Genomic DNA, 18,212 nt, shown 5'->3' with positions numbered 1-18,212 from the left:
CGTGAGTAACTACATATACCCCAAATCAGTCACCCACCGGGAGCCAACCGGTGAAGATCCCTCTTCTGTATCTATAACCTGGACTGTGTCTCCTCAATACTCTAAATACCAAATCTGAGGAGAGTTGTGTCAGCATCAGCCATTACCTGTCAGCTTACAAGGGAATCCTGCATCACATGCACCCGCTGTAATGTACACGAGACTGTATCACTGGGAGGTATTGCTGCACTATATGGTAGTCCTCCTCACATGCACCCGCTGTAATGTACACGAGACTGTATCACTGGGAGGTATTGCTGCACTATATGGTAGTCCTCCTCACATGCACCCGCTGTATTGTACATGAGACTGTATCACTGTGAGGTATTGCTGCACTTCATCAGAGTCCTCAGTAAAGAAACTTTTGGTTAACAAAGGACTGTGTCTTTTGCTTTCCTTCTTTTGAAAATTGACTTGCTGTGTGTCCTATGAGAGGTGCCCCACAGTCAGGACCACCACTACAGCTACCGTGACCATTATAACAGCTCAGCTATTAGAGGGACTACTACCCCCATTAGGTCCTACTATAACACCTGCATCCCTTCGGATACCACATTATCAATTTATTTATCTCACAAACTATTTTTTTTTCACATTTTTTTATTTGTTCTATAAGTACACTTGGACCAGCAATACTCTGATTGCTGGTCCAGTACTATAGCCTACAATACACGTGTATTGCAGACTATAGAGGAAATGTGTCTATGCAGACGCCAGACCTCATTAGCCAGACCCCGGGCTGCATAAAATTCATCAGGGCACCCCCCGATCTCGCCACGGGGGGGTGCCGAGGGGGTCAGTATATCGCGCAACCATTTAGATGCCATGGACACGTTTGTCCGTGGCATCTAAAGGGTTAAAACCGGCGATCACAGCGGCGCTCTGACTGATGGTTTCATGGGGCAGCTCGTCCTGGTTCTTGGCTGTGTAACACAGCCAGGTGCTGGGAATAATGTTGCAGGCACAGCTTCTGTGCCCACGCCATTACTGGTCAGTAATAGTACTGAGTTGACCGTCAACATGACACTTGCAGCAACGTAGTATTACTGAGCTGAGCGTTAAGGGGTTAAGGCTATTCCAACATGGTAGGCAGAAAAAAAAAATAACTTTAATGATAGAATGCCTTTAAGTAAAAAATAAATGTATAAAATAAGACACGACCATTTGCTCATTCAAAAATCGGCAGAGAAAAGTCCTGCATTATAAAAACGGAGGAAACCCAACTGACCTTATTTTAGTCTAGTCTGGTGCCCTAGTGCTACTATGAACCTTTTACTTTTCAAAAGCAGTGAGTGCAAAGGACATAATATAGTAATACAAAAAATCCTATTCCACTGGTCAATTCTGGCCAAGACAAATCCTCAGCCATGAAAACCATCGTACTGAAGGAATTACACAGGGCAGGAATGAGGGCTCCTGCGATCTTTCCACCCACATTCAGCTGCACTGATTTTTGTCAGCATATCCCCACTTACATAGGGCAATGAAATACAAATGCACTCTGTAGAAAAGATCATATAAGTTAATAGGCTGTTGATTGGCAGCACAGTACCCAGAAATTATTAGATATGAATATTCATAGACTTTCTTCTTTCCAACAAGTACCCAAATTATTGGGCTGCCTAGTTGTGTCTAATAATAATTTAGACACAACTGAATTTTCTAGTTTTTGTTCTGCATCCCACAATCCATCCATTCTCCATCTCCATCAACTGTGGAGTGCTGACAGTTCCCAAAAATTCTGAGGTAGAGGTATAGATATAATAAATAAAGAATCCTAGTGTACAGTATGTACTTATTTTTAATATTTCTGAAGTTAAATCTTACCAAATATCAGCATATAAAGAAAAAAAAAAAAGTTGTGGACTTTGAACATACTGTACTACATCTGCACCTTATGTCATCCAGTCCTCAGTACTTCATGAATATCAGTTGCTAGATAAGGTTACTTACTGCAAGGTGCTGAAACATGCTAAACCACAGGGCTAAATAAAGAGCAGAACACATTGCTCAGATAAATGACAACACTCTTCCTACGTATCCAGCCTGGCTACAAAAATAATGACATAAAACTAAGCAAGCACTTCGGTCACAGGTCATCGTGTCTGGAAAATACCACTGTTTACCAATCCTGACCTCATAAATCAGCTTGGTAATGGCATACCAATACAACTATTTTTAGTTTATTAAAATGGTTCTATCATTTACTTGAGTTCAGTGTTATTCAAGACTTGATGCTGCTCACAAATGGTTTAAATAAAATATATTATAAATATATAGTATTAGTAAAAAGTGTTATTTAACTTCACATTGACTACATGTATATTTCACACACCCATAGAAGTGATGAATGCCAAAACATTTTTTTTATTCACCCTGCGTATATTTGAGATCTCTCTATATCTTTTATTTATTTTTAAACTACCCCCATAAAAAAAATAATAATAATTCAGCAATTTACCTTGATTGCAACTAATTATTTTAGTACATTCCCCTTTTTACATGCCACTCCCCCTATTATATGCCACTAAAGTTTGGCTTTGGCTATTCACATGTCAGAAATCCTGATTGGATAGTATACAGTAAGTGATATACCTTTTAGAGACAGAGGGGCATGGATGCTATAAAAAAAATCAATCAAATAATCGACATAAAATTCTAACTATTAATTGAACTGACTTTGAGTTGGAGTTATTTTGCAGTTTCTCAGGCACTGCCGCACCTCCCATGAGGCGACCTGAAGCGAGCGCTTCAGGCGGCACTATGCCAGGGCCTCAGGGAGGGCGGCATTTTTGCTAACCTAATCACCGAGCGGTGGTTTGGGGAGGCCACTGGAGCAGCGCTGCTCCAGCAGCCTCCCCTCACGCTCAGGCAGAGAGCAGGCAGTCTCCGGGCTTACTCTCTGCCGGCGAACGGGGCTAAGCCCTGCCCCTTCACTCGGCCCTGCCCCCGATCCAGCCGGCCACGCCCCCAATCCGCCCCCTCCTCCCAGCGGGGGGGGGGGGGCGGCTTTCTGCAGTTAGCCTCGGGCGGCGAAAGGAGCAGGCTCACCCCTCTTCTCAGGCCTATGTTCAGCACATATAGATATAAGATAAGATAATCCTTTAATAGTCCCACAATGGGGAAGTTTCAATGATACAGTTTCATGGATGATACAGTAGTATATAACAAGAGAGAAACACATACAAGCACATGACAGATAGAGAGATCCTAGGAATCATAGCAACTAAAAAGAAAGAAACAAAGACACACTGCAGGATCATTTAGTTCTCTGTGCAAACTGATGTTGATAATACAGCCGACAGGCAGAAATGTTTTTTTGGTTTTTTTTTGCAGAGGTGGGGGTCATATGCAGCTATCACGATAACATGTGGTAGTTTCTTTGGTAGGTAATGGGATCTCATGCTCACAGGTGATAGTTCAGGATCTTGCTACTGCCCAAAGAAGTCTGAAGCCATCCAGGTAGACAGGTTGCTGCTCTCTTGCCAAGCTTCCATAAAATCAAAAGGGTAGGTGGGTGATGGTAGGTTCCCAGGCTGTAACAGAGTCCCACGTGTCCACAGTAAAAGAAAGAAATACCAGTCAGCTGTAGGAATCTTCACACATCAGCAATAGACACCAAAAATCATCTCCTTGAAAGAAGTCAGCACTTCCATGCAGGTTTCTCCTCCAGCTTTGTCTGCCTCATGGTGACCATGCTGTCCTTAGCTCATTGGGAATGGTAACAGGCACATGTCCACACAGTAAATTCCAGCTGAACAGGTCTTGAGTCTTGTCCATGCTTTAACAATAGAAACAAAAGGGAAAAAAAAAAAAAATACTCCACAAGGTCTTCCATTCGATTTATAGTTGCTAATTCATAGTGCTAGGTTGCTTGAGTAGAGGATTCTTGAGAATACAGACAAAAAGAGTGAAAAGGAAAGATAAAGGTTGCTCTCAGCTTGGAGCTCTGTATCGAGGTAGCCACTCATGCAGCGCCATCTTGGAAAAATTCACCTAGGATGTTATCTTTTTAGTGTATAGGAAGGATCCTGCATCAAGGGATTCTGTCGCAATATAACCATGATGAAAAAAAGTCACATGCCAACAGAGCCTAAGGTTTCCATATTAAAATGTATTTCAGAGCATGTATACATCCATTAATACCACTTTAAGTCACCCAAAAGCCAGGGCACCATGGGCCGTAAATGCTGTGGTTTGGCTTTTGACTTTTTCCTGCAGCACTTTTTTGTTACGGGGGACCTTAGCCTAAAGAAGACATGTCAACTCTCCTAACGTTATCTATCCTGTCCTAACTATCTACATTAGTAAATGATTGTATTCTCCATGATAAAACGATTCTGCAGTAAAAGTATCTTTTCTTAAAATTGTGCTATTCCTCTGTTATCCCTACTAGAAATTTGACAACTGTTTCCAATAGTCAGTTTATTCAGGAGGAACAACCTAGGAATTGCACAAAAAAGTATAAATACAAGTAATAAAGCTGTCATGTCAGGAGTGGTGACAGATACTCTTTAACCATGTATAAAAAAAAATACACACCAGTGTTAATATTCAGAGCCAGAATCTTCCACAGCATAAACATGCCACATTTTACAGTCAGATGTGATAAATGTGAGGTCCCGAATTCAACGCGTTCAAATAACAATCCTAAATTACATTAGATTTAGTTGTATAATCTCAAAATTTATCTTTACACTCTTTACCTTAAATAGTCCTGATAGTGACCAGAGAATTTCCTTATACTTAGAAAAATAAACTTAAGGAACAGGAAAATATTTCATTTCAACAGTGCGCACTCCAAAAATTCTAAGAACATACAATTCAGAGTTACATTTGGGAGAGTATTTCCTCAACATTTATTATAGTAACATGTGAAATCTAAAATTTCCTCTGCGGCCTTTCTACATCAAATTATACCTATATGGAAAACGCCAACCACATACAGGTTATTACCATGTTCAGGATATATTGTGGAACAAACTGAGGGGGGCTTTGTATCCTTTAACTTCTTGTAAATAAAATTTAAAAAATGCTGAATTGTCATTTTATCCTTTTATCATTTTCACATGTCCCAATGTTGATAAAATCTGTGAAACAGGTGTGGGGTCAAAATGTTCAATATACCCCTTGATAAATTCCTGAAAGGGTGTAGTTTCCAAAATGGGGTCATGTTTTTGTAATGGGGCAGATACATTGTATTGTACTCTAGGAGCTTTTCAAGCGAGACGTGACACCTGACTACTCAAAGAAAATCTGCTTTTCCAGTGGCCAGTAGCGTTCCTTCTCTTTCGCGCACTCCTTCCCTTAATACACTAATGCCTGGTTCATATCTGCGTTTGGTGAGAAAAGTGCTGCCTACAAGATTTTTCTCTCCGCACGTTTTCTGCACACAGACCCAATTATAGTCTATGGGATCTGCGGGTTTCCCAGGTAACCGCTTTTTAATGCATATAGGTTTCCATTCGGGGGGGTCCCCAAGTGAATTTTCTGAACACAGAGGTTTATATGGCCTAACATGTATGAATTAATTTCTCGGTCCTGATGCCCCATAGTTCACTAGTAACAGAGGCTTGGAGCAGACATCCTTGGTCTAGTGGAGTGTAGTGGAGAATAAAAGGTCTGCTTGGGTCCTTGTTCAGGCCTCTTACAAACTACAGTCTATGTGGCAGCAAGGGAAACTAATAGTTGTGAATAGTGCAGAAGAGTAATTTATGTTCTTGGCAGTCCACCAGTATAGTGTGAAAAAAATGAAATAAGATCTTTAACTATCCAGACTTCACTATACTGCACAGTAATGTAGAACAGGAAGAAGGGGAAATACATTCAACATTGAAACTGCAACACCCAGAAGGACAAGCTGTAAGGTTATGCTGACTGAGGAAGCAGCAGGTGTCACAAAGATCTGCAAATGATCAACTTTTCAAGCACCTAGTTCCAATCTGTGGCAGGTAGGAGGGGCATAAAAGCCATATATATCAGATGAAACATTGAATGATGATTGTACAATGCTGTCTATTCGTCAATATCAACACTTATCCCAAATAGTCGGCCCGAATCCTGGAACTAAGACCTTGGTTTATCACTCCTGCAGATTGCCATCTTCCTTGACCAAGATGTCAGCACTGTTCAATGGTCACTGTACAAGTGGTTGGAAAAACAAAGAACTGGAAAGTCAGCAGGAGCTGTGAGAATTTGAAGAAGGGCAGGTAGTGATCATTCTGTACTGAAAGTAGAATTGGAAATCACATTGTAAAGGCGGAAAAGAGCGGAGATATTGTAGAAACCGTCAGAAGGGGCTTGCATGACATTAGGAGTCAGACATCCAGCTACAGCTACTGACCTAATACGATTACTCTGGAAGGCTATCATAGTGTACAGCAAGACTGTAATGTAGGCTCAAATAAAGGACTATACAATTGAGTGTGGAGTCCAAATTTTGTCTTGGATGCAATGATAGTTGGAGATAGGTTTGGACACCACTGGAGTAATGTCAAGAGGTCTTCATGAGGTAGAGTTACACCAATCCTACACCCAGGATTATGGTGTGGGGTGGCATAGGGTAAGGACCCCTCCAGTTTTCATGTACAGTACAATAACAGCTCTACGTTAAATAAATATGTAGAACCAGTGATACAGCCATTTCTCAAAAGCATTAAAGGAAATATTTTTCAACATGTTGCAATTGCTCTTGTGAGCCACCTGTGTGGCCTAAATATGCCTGAATTGTCTCCCATTGTGCACACTAGGGATATCACTGCACAATATTTGCAAAATGAAAAATTGAACCCAGATAATTTGCATATCCAACTGCATTACGTGTGGCACTACATTCCCCAGACAACCATTGGTAATATGCCAAAGTGTGTGTGTGTGTGTGTGTGTGTGTGTGTGTATTTCTGTGCATGATACTCATACTCTATACTAAATAAAATGGAAAGGTTTAAATCTTTTATTTCCATTTTACAATTTGCATAGCATTAACATGTCTATCAATCCACTGATATTCCCCTATCCAATACCAATGGAGTCCAAAAGATCCCATTGTCTGTAATAGCGTCAATTGGGCTTCTGTTTTGGAGTCTGTCCTTTTAGGCCAGGGCCCCACAGGCCGAAAACGCTGCGATTTGTCTGCAGCATAAACGCCATGGGAAAAATCACGGCATTATACAGTATCAGCAAAGTGGATGGGATTCATGCGAATCCCACTTATCCATTTTTTTTTTTATCCTGACAACCCCTTTACGGCTATAGCCAAATATAGTAGTCTACTGTGAGAAAAATGCACTAAGATGACCTACAGTGGACCTGACTTCAGCAAGAACAGTCCGCCTTGCCTGCTGGTTTAACCTGTGAGGCTAGAGCATTTTTTCCAACTTTGCATTGCAAAGGATGAGAACTGCCTGAAATAGAAATTTGTAAATGTATACTGGAGAGACGATGGGTGTTCCTTCACCTCCCAACAGCTTAGTTTAAAAACAAAAAGGTGATCTGACTGGATAGCATGAGCAACACTGACACTTTTGGAAAATGAAGCTCGTGCTTATTGGAGTATACATTTAAGTTCAAAAGCCAAGCAAATAAAATATTCAGTCTCACTGACTTAAACATATGTCAATAAGTAATAGTAAATTAGTAATGAAGTGGGAATCAAATAAGGGTGGGGAAATAACTAGGGAAGGAATTGGGAAACACATCTACTCTGGGACCTAAATGTCAAGAAAATAAAATAACTTGGCTCCAAGTGTACACCATTATGCAATAGGGCTGTGTAACTCATCCAAATCCTATAAATATATTCCACCTAGATCAGTGTCCCATATTTATAAACAGCTTTTTTATGCAAGACAATTCTCTTGCCAGGAAAAGGACATTTACTATTATTTAGAGACATTGAATAAGCAGAATATATCAAAGTGAAATCATAACCATGTTTCCTTATATTAAATGTAAGTGCTATGTTCACATCTGCATTGGAGGCTGTATTAGGAGTAGAGTAGTCGGCCAAGGAAACTTAGTGAAGCAGATGAATGACACATCATGCTTACTTCCCTTTGAAATCAAAAGATTTCAGCTGTGCCATAAGCTCATAACTGGTGATGGGACCCAGGTACACCCACTTATAGTTCAGAGAAGTTCATGGAAGAATTGCACCCAAAAGCCATACTGTCAGGATACGGAGTCGCCGCGGTCTCCTTGCTGCGCGGCGTCTCCCTGGGAGACGTGTTAGGAGTTCTATTGGGTGTGCTTAGGTCATTAAGGGTTAATCTTTTCCTTGCCTTCAGTCTCCATGCCGTTTAGGTGTGACCCCGTGACTCCAGTCCCTAGGACTTTCAGGGCCTTCTCTCCCCTTATCCTAGCCGCCGGATAGAAGTGTAGGAGCCGTGGTAGGCGCACTTCAATTAGGAAGTGCATTGGTCTGCCTCATCTCAGATATTACAGCATAGTTATAGCTGCAGGGCCTGCGACCCCTTTTGTCATTAGTTGCACAGTGTTGCTTTCCCAGCTGTGTCACTTTACACTGCCTGACCCTGACTCCAATCCTTACACATACTTTCAATGTGGAGACCAAACCCTGCAACTCAACTATGCATGAAAACATAGGAACTGGGGTGCAGAATAAGGACAGCAGCTGCTCTGGGCCAAAATTGAAAATATTTGGCTGCAACAGAAGACAGTGTTCACTAGAGAACAGCACAAAGATGAGAGTCTGCAGGCAACAGTGAAGCATGCTGGAGGTTTGTTGTGTGGAGCTACATATTAGCAAATGGAATGAAGGATTTGTTCAGTAATAAAATGTCCTCAACGCTAAGAAATACCGGCAGATACTTATCCCTCAGGCAATACATCAGTCAGCAGGACAACAACCCCAAACATACCACCAATGCCATTAAGAACTGTCTTCAGTGTAATGAGGGAGCCTTGGAAGTGATGATACTGTTCCCAGAGTCCTGATCTCAATTTCAACAAGACTGTCTGGGATTACTAACCACAGAAGATTTGCTCCAAGAATTCTGGAACAAACTCCCTGAGAAGTTTCTTTAAAAACTGCATGCAAGTGTTCCTAGAAGAATTGATGCTGCTTTGAAAGCTAAGGGTGATCGCACCAAAAATATTGATGCAATTTAGATTTCTATATATATATATATATATATATATATATATATATATATATATATATATATATCTATCTATCTATCTCATCAGGCCACAATAGAGATGTAAAAAGAGCATTTCCTGTTAAAGACAAACAGTTCAACTTACTTTTGTAGGCTCAAGCTCAATGATCCAGTGCAAGCCTTAATCTTGTTTTGTGCCTCCAAATGAGTCATTCCATCGGTGCTTATACCATCAATACTAAGGACCACGTCACCAATACCAATATTTGCTTTAGCAGCTTTGCCTCCGTCATTCAGCTAGTTAGGGGGAAAAAAAAAAAAAAAGAGAATAATTAAGATATAGAAAAGACCAGATTTGCATTCTAGCCATTTTCCTTCACATATCCAGGACATTTGTGTAATACAGAGGAATTCAACTGGTAGAGAAGACAAAGTGAATAATTAGTCAGTCTGTATCAGGGCAAATTTTACTTACCATATCTTTATAGTCATTATAGTCCTTTAAAAAGGATATAGGAATGTCTACATCAAACCAGATACAGTACTGTGTGTGTGTGGGGGGGGGGGGGGGGGCAAAAGGACTGGAAGCCACTTGATGGGTCTGATTAACTCTTATGGACTGATGAACTTTTGTGGACTAAAAACTATTGTTGGTGCTCTGTTCTGTGTTGTTGCGGTGTGTTCTGTTGCCCTGGACTGTAATCTCTTGCCTTATGGAGACCATACACTAAGACGGCAGGAGACATGTGCTCTGGCCTGCTCTGGACTGTTCTACTGATGGGGAATGTCACTCCAAAAGCCTGAGGATTAATTAAGGACTCTAAGCAACGTGCCCTGGATTTTATGAGAAGAAACTCCAGCGATCCAACTGGGTATTATATCTCTTTTTCTGACCTTTTATTCTCCTTTCCCTTTATTGTACTGTACCATGCTGCTGTAACCATGTTTGCTCTTTAATCCGCTAATATAGGTTTCTATACATGTTTGTGGCTAGTACCGACCCACCTGGGGTTAATAAAGATATAAAATTTATATAAAATGTATAAAGCTGGTTTCGAATTATCTATAATCCCTCGGGACGAGAGGGATCCGTAAGGTAAGGAGGGTGACTGTCGGAGTGCCAATCGGCTTGGTGAGGCGGTGCAATCCTTCACAGCACCATTATAACTTTAGGCAGTTGACACATAATTTCCTTGAAAAGGCACATTTCAGAAATATACAAATGAGGTAGTGTAATCTGGTGTGTCAGAGCCTCCTAGGGGTCTGTATTCAAGTTTAAAAACATTGCAGCCTTTGCAATACAACCTTATTTGCACATTGTTAAAACCGGTTTTATTAGCATCTATCGGAATATCTGAATGTAAGGTGGTGCTCAGCATAATGTCCCATACAATATAATGTGGGTGGTTTGATATCACTTTTCGTAATGACAGACTCCCTCTAAACATGCTAGACTGTTACACATGTGCTTAGCTGGAGTAAAGCTGCCAAATGACAATGATTTTTTTTTTTTTTTTTTTTTTACCCATCTGTGTTTCTGTTAGGCATCATCTCTCTCCTTTGACATATGAAAGCATGTTCGGTTTTATGCATCTATGGATATGCTGGAGCAGATTTATTAAGACTGGCGTTTTGTATGCCAGTCTTAATAAAAGCCCTGACAGGCGCATGGAACAGCACATTTCTGAAGAGGCGCCAGCTTCTTCATAAGTCACTCGCATTCCCATGTGCCAGAATGGAGAAAACTGCTGCGAGTTATAATATAATATAATATATGTCAGAGACCGAGGCGTCTGCACCCTAGCCACTTTCATGGAAAGTGTGAGGAACAAAACCTGGAAAGTGTTGTATCTTTGATACAAATGGAGACTGGTAACAAGGAAGCAGCACATTTCCAACAGAAAACTATAATACAAGTGTTGAAAGAGCCGACTGCGCATGCCCGGGCTGCCATTTTCTGCTGGTCTGATACAGCGGTGTGTCTGATGCCTGCAAAAGGCAGAAGATACGGAGAAGAGGAAGTGTGGGGGGGGGGGGGGGGACACAATGAGCTAAGGGGGTGGTGGAACGTTATGCCGGGGGGGGGGGGGGGGGTGTTCAGATGCCTCCAATGCTCCATGATCGTAATTAGCATAACAGAAGAAATGGATTTTTATCAGAAACAGCAGAAAGAAGAAAAGAATGGAAGGGAGGAGTAAAATAGCCTTTTTAAAAGCTATTCCAATGTGCAATTAGTTAAAAGGATGTTTTTCTAATAATAGGCTCCCTTTAAAGGGTATTTAGATCTAAACCATTTAAGGCATATTCACAGAAATAAATATAATGCTGATCTATGCTTATTCCACCTCTGCTGTGACCTGCCATTTTTTTTGAATTCCTATAGAAATAAAAGGAAACAACCTGATCTGTGTGACATTTATGCAATAACAGCAGTACCCGCGACTTAATCCGCAGCCCCCTGACCCTCTGCGCAACCCACTTCCTGTGCACGGCTGGGCCCACAGTCCTCAATGCACCTGGACTCTCCCCTGCAGGTGCTCCCATGTGTCTCCCCTGCCATGGTGCACCCTCTGCCACCAGTCCTGCCCGTGCACCCAAACGGCCACTCTCCGCGGCTCGAGACAATGGCCCCCGCAAGTTGAAGATATGCAAAGCACCCCCTCCGCTGCACCCCTACCAAAGTTCCCTGCGGGCGCATCCCTGTACACCTGGACTCCCTTTCCCCACTGGACCCCCAATGTCCCTTTCCCCCTAACCCCCTCCCCCACACCACCAACTCTCTTCATCCCCAGACCCCTAACATCCCTTCCACCCCACCCCCACACACTGTAAGCCCCTAACCTCCACAACCTGGAGCCGCTGTAGTCACTGAAGAGGTGGTGCGGAGGTATGTGTCCATTCTCCCACGGGTGTTCGGCCAGACGGCAAATTACGGGTGGCGATGCGGCCGTCTGCTGAATGTGTGGTGACGCGGGCAGAACTTATGCCGGCTCCACGCTTCCGGCCGGCTTGGTGTCGTCACTCCAGAGCCGGAGAAGGCGCCATTTTCTCTGCGAGGACTTGCTCACAGGTGCCGCTCACGCAATGCCACCAACGTATCAGGCCGCTCTGCTTCCCCTGCGGCCTGCCCACAGACTGAAGCCAAGCAATTTGAGCCCAGCTGAAAGACCTGTGATGAGGTCATCTCAGGTCCTGCAGCGGAGGCAGAGAGAATGTTCGCCGATCGGGATTCTGGGTGAGTGTGGGACCTAAGAAGTAGCCCATCTTTTCTTCCTAGTAAATATCTAGGTATGTGTGACATCTCTTGTATCCAAGGGCTAGTATATCCAAAATCAATAGTTTTTCAGCACAGGGGTATACTCAAGTGAAAATAAAATGTAGCTTTTAATAAATATGATTAAAAACGAAATTTCTGTGTATCTCGTCACTGCTATTGTGTTACAGTGTTAACAACAAGTATTGCACACTTGTATCCTTTTGTGGATAGGGCAAGGGGGGTGGCCAGAGTCGGGGAAACCCACCCCACGAGCAATGGTCCAAAATAGTTAGCAGCGCGGTGTGGTATACACCCACCCGTATGACCAATTCCCCCCTATATCTCCAAGGGCTAATGTCATTGCTCCTGTCACTATTTGTTAAAGTGGTGTCTAAACAGATATAGTCACTTGATAAAACAATAGTAACCCTCTTATCTAAATAAGTGCAGATATAGCAGACTGCCTCTAATAGGTCGGATATAACAGGCTGCGCTTACACTATTACAAGCTAATTGTTAGCACACAAGTAAACTGGAGTAGACTGAGCTAATGGCATTATAAGCCCTATTCAAACACTCTCTATGCGTTTCGTTTCGCAAGGCTCATCAGGAGAGTTAGAGATAAGAAAACAAAAAAGGTTGCGGTAATAACCACATTTCCTGAGTCCTGGATGGTAGGACTCAGTACATATAGCAGATCCGTGAGATGTGTGACATCTCACCTAAATCCGTTCGGCTGTGATTGAGGAACAAACATCCAAACTTTCACATTTATAATATTAGTAGGATAGGATACCATGAAAGCTTTCAGATGGGTATACTCCTTTAGGCTACATTGCAGAACTGCAGAATTTTTTGTTGCAGATTTTGCTGCAGTTAATTTGAGCCAAGGTCAGGAGTGGATTGAAAAGGAATGGAAAATATATAGGAAGTACTTAGATGTTTCCCTTCTGTTAAATCCACTCCTGACTTTGGCTCAAGAAAACAGCAAAATTGAGTGCTATCATTTGACCTCAGATTCAGCAAAGCCCTATCCCCTAATTCTTCTGTCAAAATGCCTTAAAGGGCCATTCACATGGAGCAAAATGGCGCAGATACCGCGCATATTATGGTGCTTAATCGGCGGCAGAGTCCACGCGGTAAAAAAAACCTCCCCATAGAGTTCTATGAGGAGGCTTTTTTACCATGCGGACTCTGCCGACAATCCCGCGCGGAAAAGCACCATAATACATGTGGTATCCGTGCCATTTTGCTCCATGTGAATGGCCCCTACTGCTTTTCTTTTACCTCTAAAGTATGTTCCTTATAGCCATCCTCTCTCAGAATGAGATCATCATGCCTCCATTCCTTTCCCCAGTGCTATCTGCAGCAGTTGGTTTAGCTTTCAGGACCTGTGCAGGCATCATCCTCAGAGAGTAATACTCTGCCTAGAATATAGGATGAGCTCTGCAGGGTATTGAAAATAGACATGGGAACAGATACTAGACATGAGTGACAGCATCAGCAATAACAGATTTTGAATCTACTTCTATGACTACCTTGCATAACAAAAAAAAAAAAAAAAATCACTTAAAGAGGAACTGTCACCTCCTCTGAGAACTGCATACCTTTGCAACTGACTCAGACACTTTCTTTTAATTCTAGCCCCCATTACCTCCCAGCTCCCCTACCACCCACAATGCACCCATGCTGTGGTTATTCCACTGTTCCCTGCTCTCTCACAACACAAAAACGCCTGCTCAGACAAACACTGGCTACAGTGGTCACACTCCTGACAGGGACTTGCAGAGCAGAATCTCCTGTGTGTTGAGAATGAGCAAGAAGCAGAGACCAGTGCGAGACTTGAGCCACAGCAGGAATGGAAGTGGCAGGGGATCAGTAATGAGATCTTGTACAAATAAGTAATATGGAAACAATATAGAATCAAAATATAGTAACAAAAATAATCAAATGATAAGAAAATGACAAAACTATAGGCAGTAATAAGTCTTGAGCTAACAAGTGAAATAAATGTTTTACAACCCTAGAAATGACAGCAATGTTTTCCTACACAGAAACAGTATCTGACTAGGACCAGTCTCAGCTTTCATGCTGACATTATCCGACTGTAAATATTGCTTTATTATAACTTCATCTGTATGCCCCCTCCGTGCGTCTGGGAAGACACAGCATTTCAGAGCTATTCCTATTACAGTGCCATTACATACTGCTTGTAGGCATCAACACTATGACACTTACTGTATCAGGCAAATGTCACTTGGATCTCTTGCTTTACTAAACAAGTATAGACCAAGAAATTTAATACAGAGGGACTTCACTTCTAAAATTTGATCTTAACAACATCACTGATATGTACATTCAAATATCAGGGACATTCCTAACAGAACATGGTCATCCTCTGTTACCAGCCCACTCTAGAAACACAAAAAGACTATATACAGAGTATAAAGTATTTGTATGTATGTATGTATGTATGTATGTATGAATGTATGCAGGTAGATGCTTGTAGCAGTGCAGGAAACAGGGACACAGACACGGGGTTGCACACAAGTTCAGGCTTTATTCACTTGTAGTGCATAACACTGCCTTTGCAAAGGCACAAATAACCAAAACTTCTCGGCTGAGAACTAACAAACATAAGGAAACTTTTCTCTGACTATACAGGAGACTGGCTACCAGACTCCCACCTTGGCAACAACAACGGGTGGCACAGTATCTGCTTTGTAAGTTTGGTCTGAACAGATCAGCACTGTCAGTGTGGTGCCACAGTGCTAGTCCTCACACACAGACTATTATCAGGCCTGATTAGTCAGCTGACCTCCCTGGTGTGGGCCTTTACCAAACACCCTTTAGCTGCCTGGCTGGGACATAGCTGTCTTCCCAGACCACACCCTTCACTCTCTCACAGTACATTTAAACTAAGCAACATTTGCTACTTATTCTTGGGGTAGTATACATTTGCCTTTAGCAAATGAATGTAGTGGTTTACTTTCCAGAAAATATGGCTTAGCTGCAGTACCAGGAATATAACTGTTCTGTTATCCCCAACAGACTATGCCAAATAATTATTCGGCCACATGGAATGTTTTTTTGGTACCAGATTTTTATTTTTTCCACACAATAATAGCTTAGTTACAGGAAAAGTTAAGAACTTCACTGCAATTTTGTTACTTCGCTGATCTAATACCTCTTGTACATGTTTGTTGAAACTAGCCATCTGTGAAATATCATACACATTTTACATTTCTTCTTTCTACAAAGTCAGTTGTTTTTCACAAAAACACACACACACACACACACACACACACACACACACACACACACTTTTGTGAATTTCAGGATTTTGTGTTCTGAGTACCTCAGGCTTGAGTCACATCTGTGCATGGGTCCCAAGCAAAGAAACCCCCCAAATAAAATCCTAATCCGCATTAAAAAAAAAAAAAAAGTTACCTTAGGAAACCAGCAGACGCCATAGACTATAATGGTGTCCATGTGATTTCCGCACGAAAAACGCGGAGAGTAGAGTGCTGCTCGCAGTGCTTTTTTATCCGCATTTTTCATGGAGAGAGGGGGAACAGAATCCCCGAACACAGATATGAACCTGGCCCAAGCCAGTAGAAGACTGCATTTCCTTAAATTTCAAAGAAACTACTTCCCACATTTCTCATAATATTTGGCATACAAGGGCCACACCAAATGGGAAAAAAAAGAGATACATTTATTATATGAGGTTGATTGCAAACAAGTTAACTGTATTCTTCTCTGCATTGCACTCACACAATGCTGGGTGAAGTGGAAAGGGGCTATATCATTGGGAAAAGTCATTTTTAACTAAGCACATCCGTCCATAGCCTTTAGAAAGTCTATTCCACACATACCTTTTGTATGTAAATCGCCTCAGTGGTTTTTGAATTCATATGCTAATGAGCCTCTTGGTGCACCCTGGAAGTCTCATCGTGCACCCTCTGTGCTATTCTTTCCTATGTGTCTGTACAGCACAGGCTGCTGCTGAGGACTTTCTGCTTCCTGTTTGCAGACACAGATAGAAGAGAATAGCAGAGAGCAGTGCTGCTGGGAACTTCCTGTGCTGGCTGGAAGCTAATTAAAAGGCACAATTAAAAAGCCTAAATAAAAGGCACACCTGCTAAAAATATGGCCAAAAAAAAAAAAAAAAAAACGACAAATAACTGCTAAATAACATCCCAAAAAGAAGTTCTAAAGAAAGAATCACAAAATAATATATATATATATATATATATATATATATATATATATATATATACATATATACATATACACACACGATAAATTTCTCTTATAATGTGGAACATCTCACAAAGCTAAAGTTTTAAACATATGCCTTGCAGGAAAGAATCAAGGCAAATATTTGAGGTCCTGTGTATGGATAAAAAGATCCCTTTCGCATGCCAAACCACATGAGAAAATAAACATCTCAGCACTTCGGATTAATAGTCTACTTTTTCCCCTCTATTTAAACCACAAGTGGGTTATTTATCCAAGTTGAACTGTATAGTCATTTTTCTCTACAGTTAAGTAGATCTATTCAATTGTAAGACTTGAGGTACGTTCACATGGAGGAGTTTGCTGTGGATTCCTTTTCATTTTCTGCCGTGTGAACTTTCCCTTAGGCTGAGGCTCCATGTTGCGGAAATGCAGCTTTTTTTTGTTACAGATTTTGCGTTTTTTTTGTTTCTTTTTTAAGTTAGCCAAAGCCAAGAATGGCTTGAAATAAAATAAGAGATATATAGAAATAAGAACTTCTACCTTCTGCTCAATCCACTCCTGGCTTTGGCTCAGCAAAATCTTTAACAATAAAAGCTGTATTTCCACAATGTGGGGCCTCAGCCATACAGTTTTTTGGTACAGAATAGACACTTATACAATGGAGCTGTTCTGAAGCATTTAAATAATGTAAGGGTTAGTTCACACGTGGAACAGAAGCGCGGATTTTGGTGCTGATAGTGAAACGCAGGGAGCCGCGTCACTCTCGGGCCAAAATCCGCCTGCCACGACTTCCGACAGTCGCAGCTTCTTCCTCTGGAGTAGGCTCAAATGAAAGGGCCGACTCTGGAGGTTGCAGCCCCGGGGCGGACGAGCCGCGGAATCTGCTTGAAGAAAGGGCAACTTGCTTTTTTTCCCACTAGCGGCTACATGCAACATGCCGCTAGCAGAATAAAGAACGCTAGCAGTCTCCATAGACCACCATTGTGAGGGGTCGGATTATAACATGGATAATAATATCCGTCCCCTCTGTGCCAGTGTGAACTAGCCCTAAATCTCACATTATACCGGTGTGAAAGTTCTTCAGTCCAAATAATAAATTGTTACACATTCTCATAAATCTCTCTCTCAGAAGGGGTACTAAGTCTTCTTAAATATTACTTTTCACCACCTCCATCAATTTAAGTTCTTAGCATTCAAGTTCTGTGAATGGGTTCTGCTTCAGTAATTCCAGCACAGTTGAATTTTCTCTCTGGTCCCCACCATTCCCAAAACAACAAGCACAGGTAGTGTTGATGCCTGTTGGGAAATTTAAGCTCTGGAATGTCAGAAGGGCGGTGTCAGGTAGGGGGTGTGATTCAGAGCTCCAAACAGAGGTGGACAGTGTCAGAGCTCAGAATCACACCCCTCATCTGCTGTTCCTTCCTGACACCATCCTCCTGACAGTACAGAGACTAAATAACATATCAGACACCAAACCTAAGAGCATGGATTTCTCTGAAACGGTGGGGACTAAAGAAAAAATTCCAATGGTGTAAGAATCAGTGGAGTCACTC

At 41.8% G+C, this 18,212-nt stretch overlaps 1 protein-coding gene across 1 annotated transcript in view; it reads right to left on the bottom strand.

Moving 5' to 3' along the window:
• PDLIM5 (PDZ and LIM domain 5) overlaps positions 1 to 18,212 on the bottom strand; it is a 94,892-nt gene that overhangs the window by 33,094 nt on the left and 43,586 nt on the right. The window contains exon 3 of the mRNA XM_075285967.1: positions 9,304 to 9,455. Coding sequence (XP_075142068.1) covers positions 9,304 to 9,455 — 152 coding nt within the window. The remainder of the gene's footprint in view (positions 1 to 9,303; positions 9,456 to 18,212) is intronic.

The sequence above is a fragment of the Leptodactylus fuscus genome, chromosome 1 (genome assembly GCF_031893055.1).
Source record: "Leptodactylus fuscus isolate aLepFus1 chromosome 1, aLepFus1.hap2, whole genome shotgun sequence".
Classification (NCBI taxonomy): domain Eukaryota; kingdom Metazoa; phylum Chordata; class Amphibia; order Anura; family Leptodactylidae; genus Leptodactylus; species Leptodactylus fuscus.
This window is presented reverse-complemented; position numbering and strand designations above follow the sequence as displayed.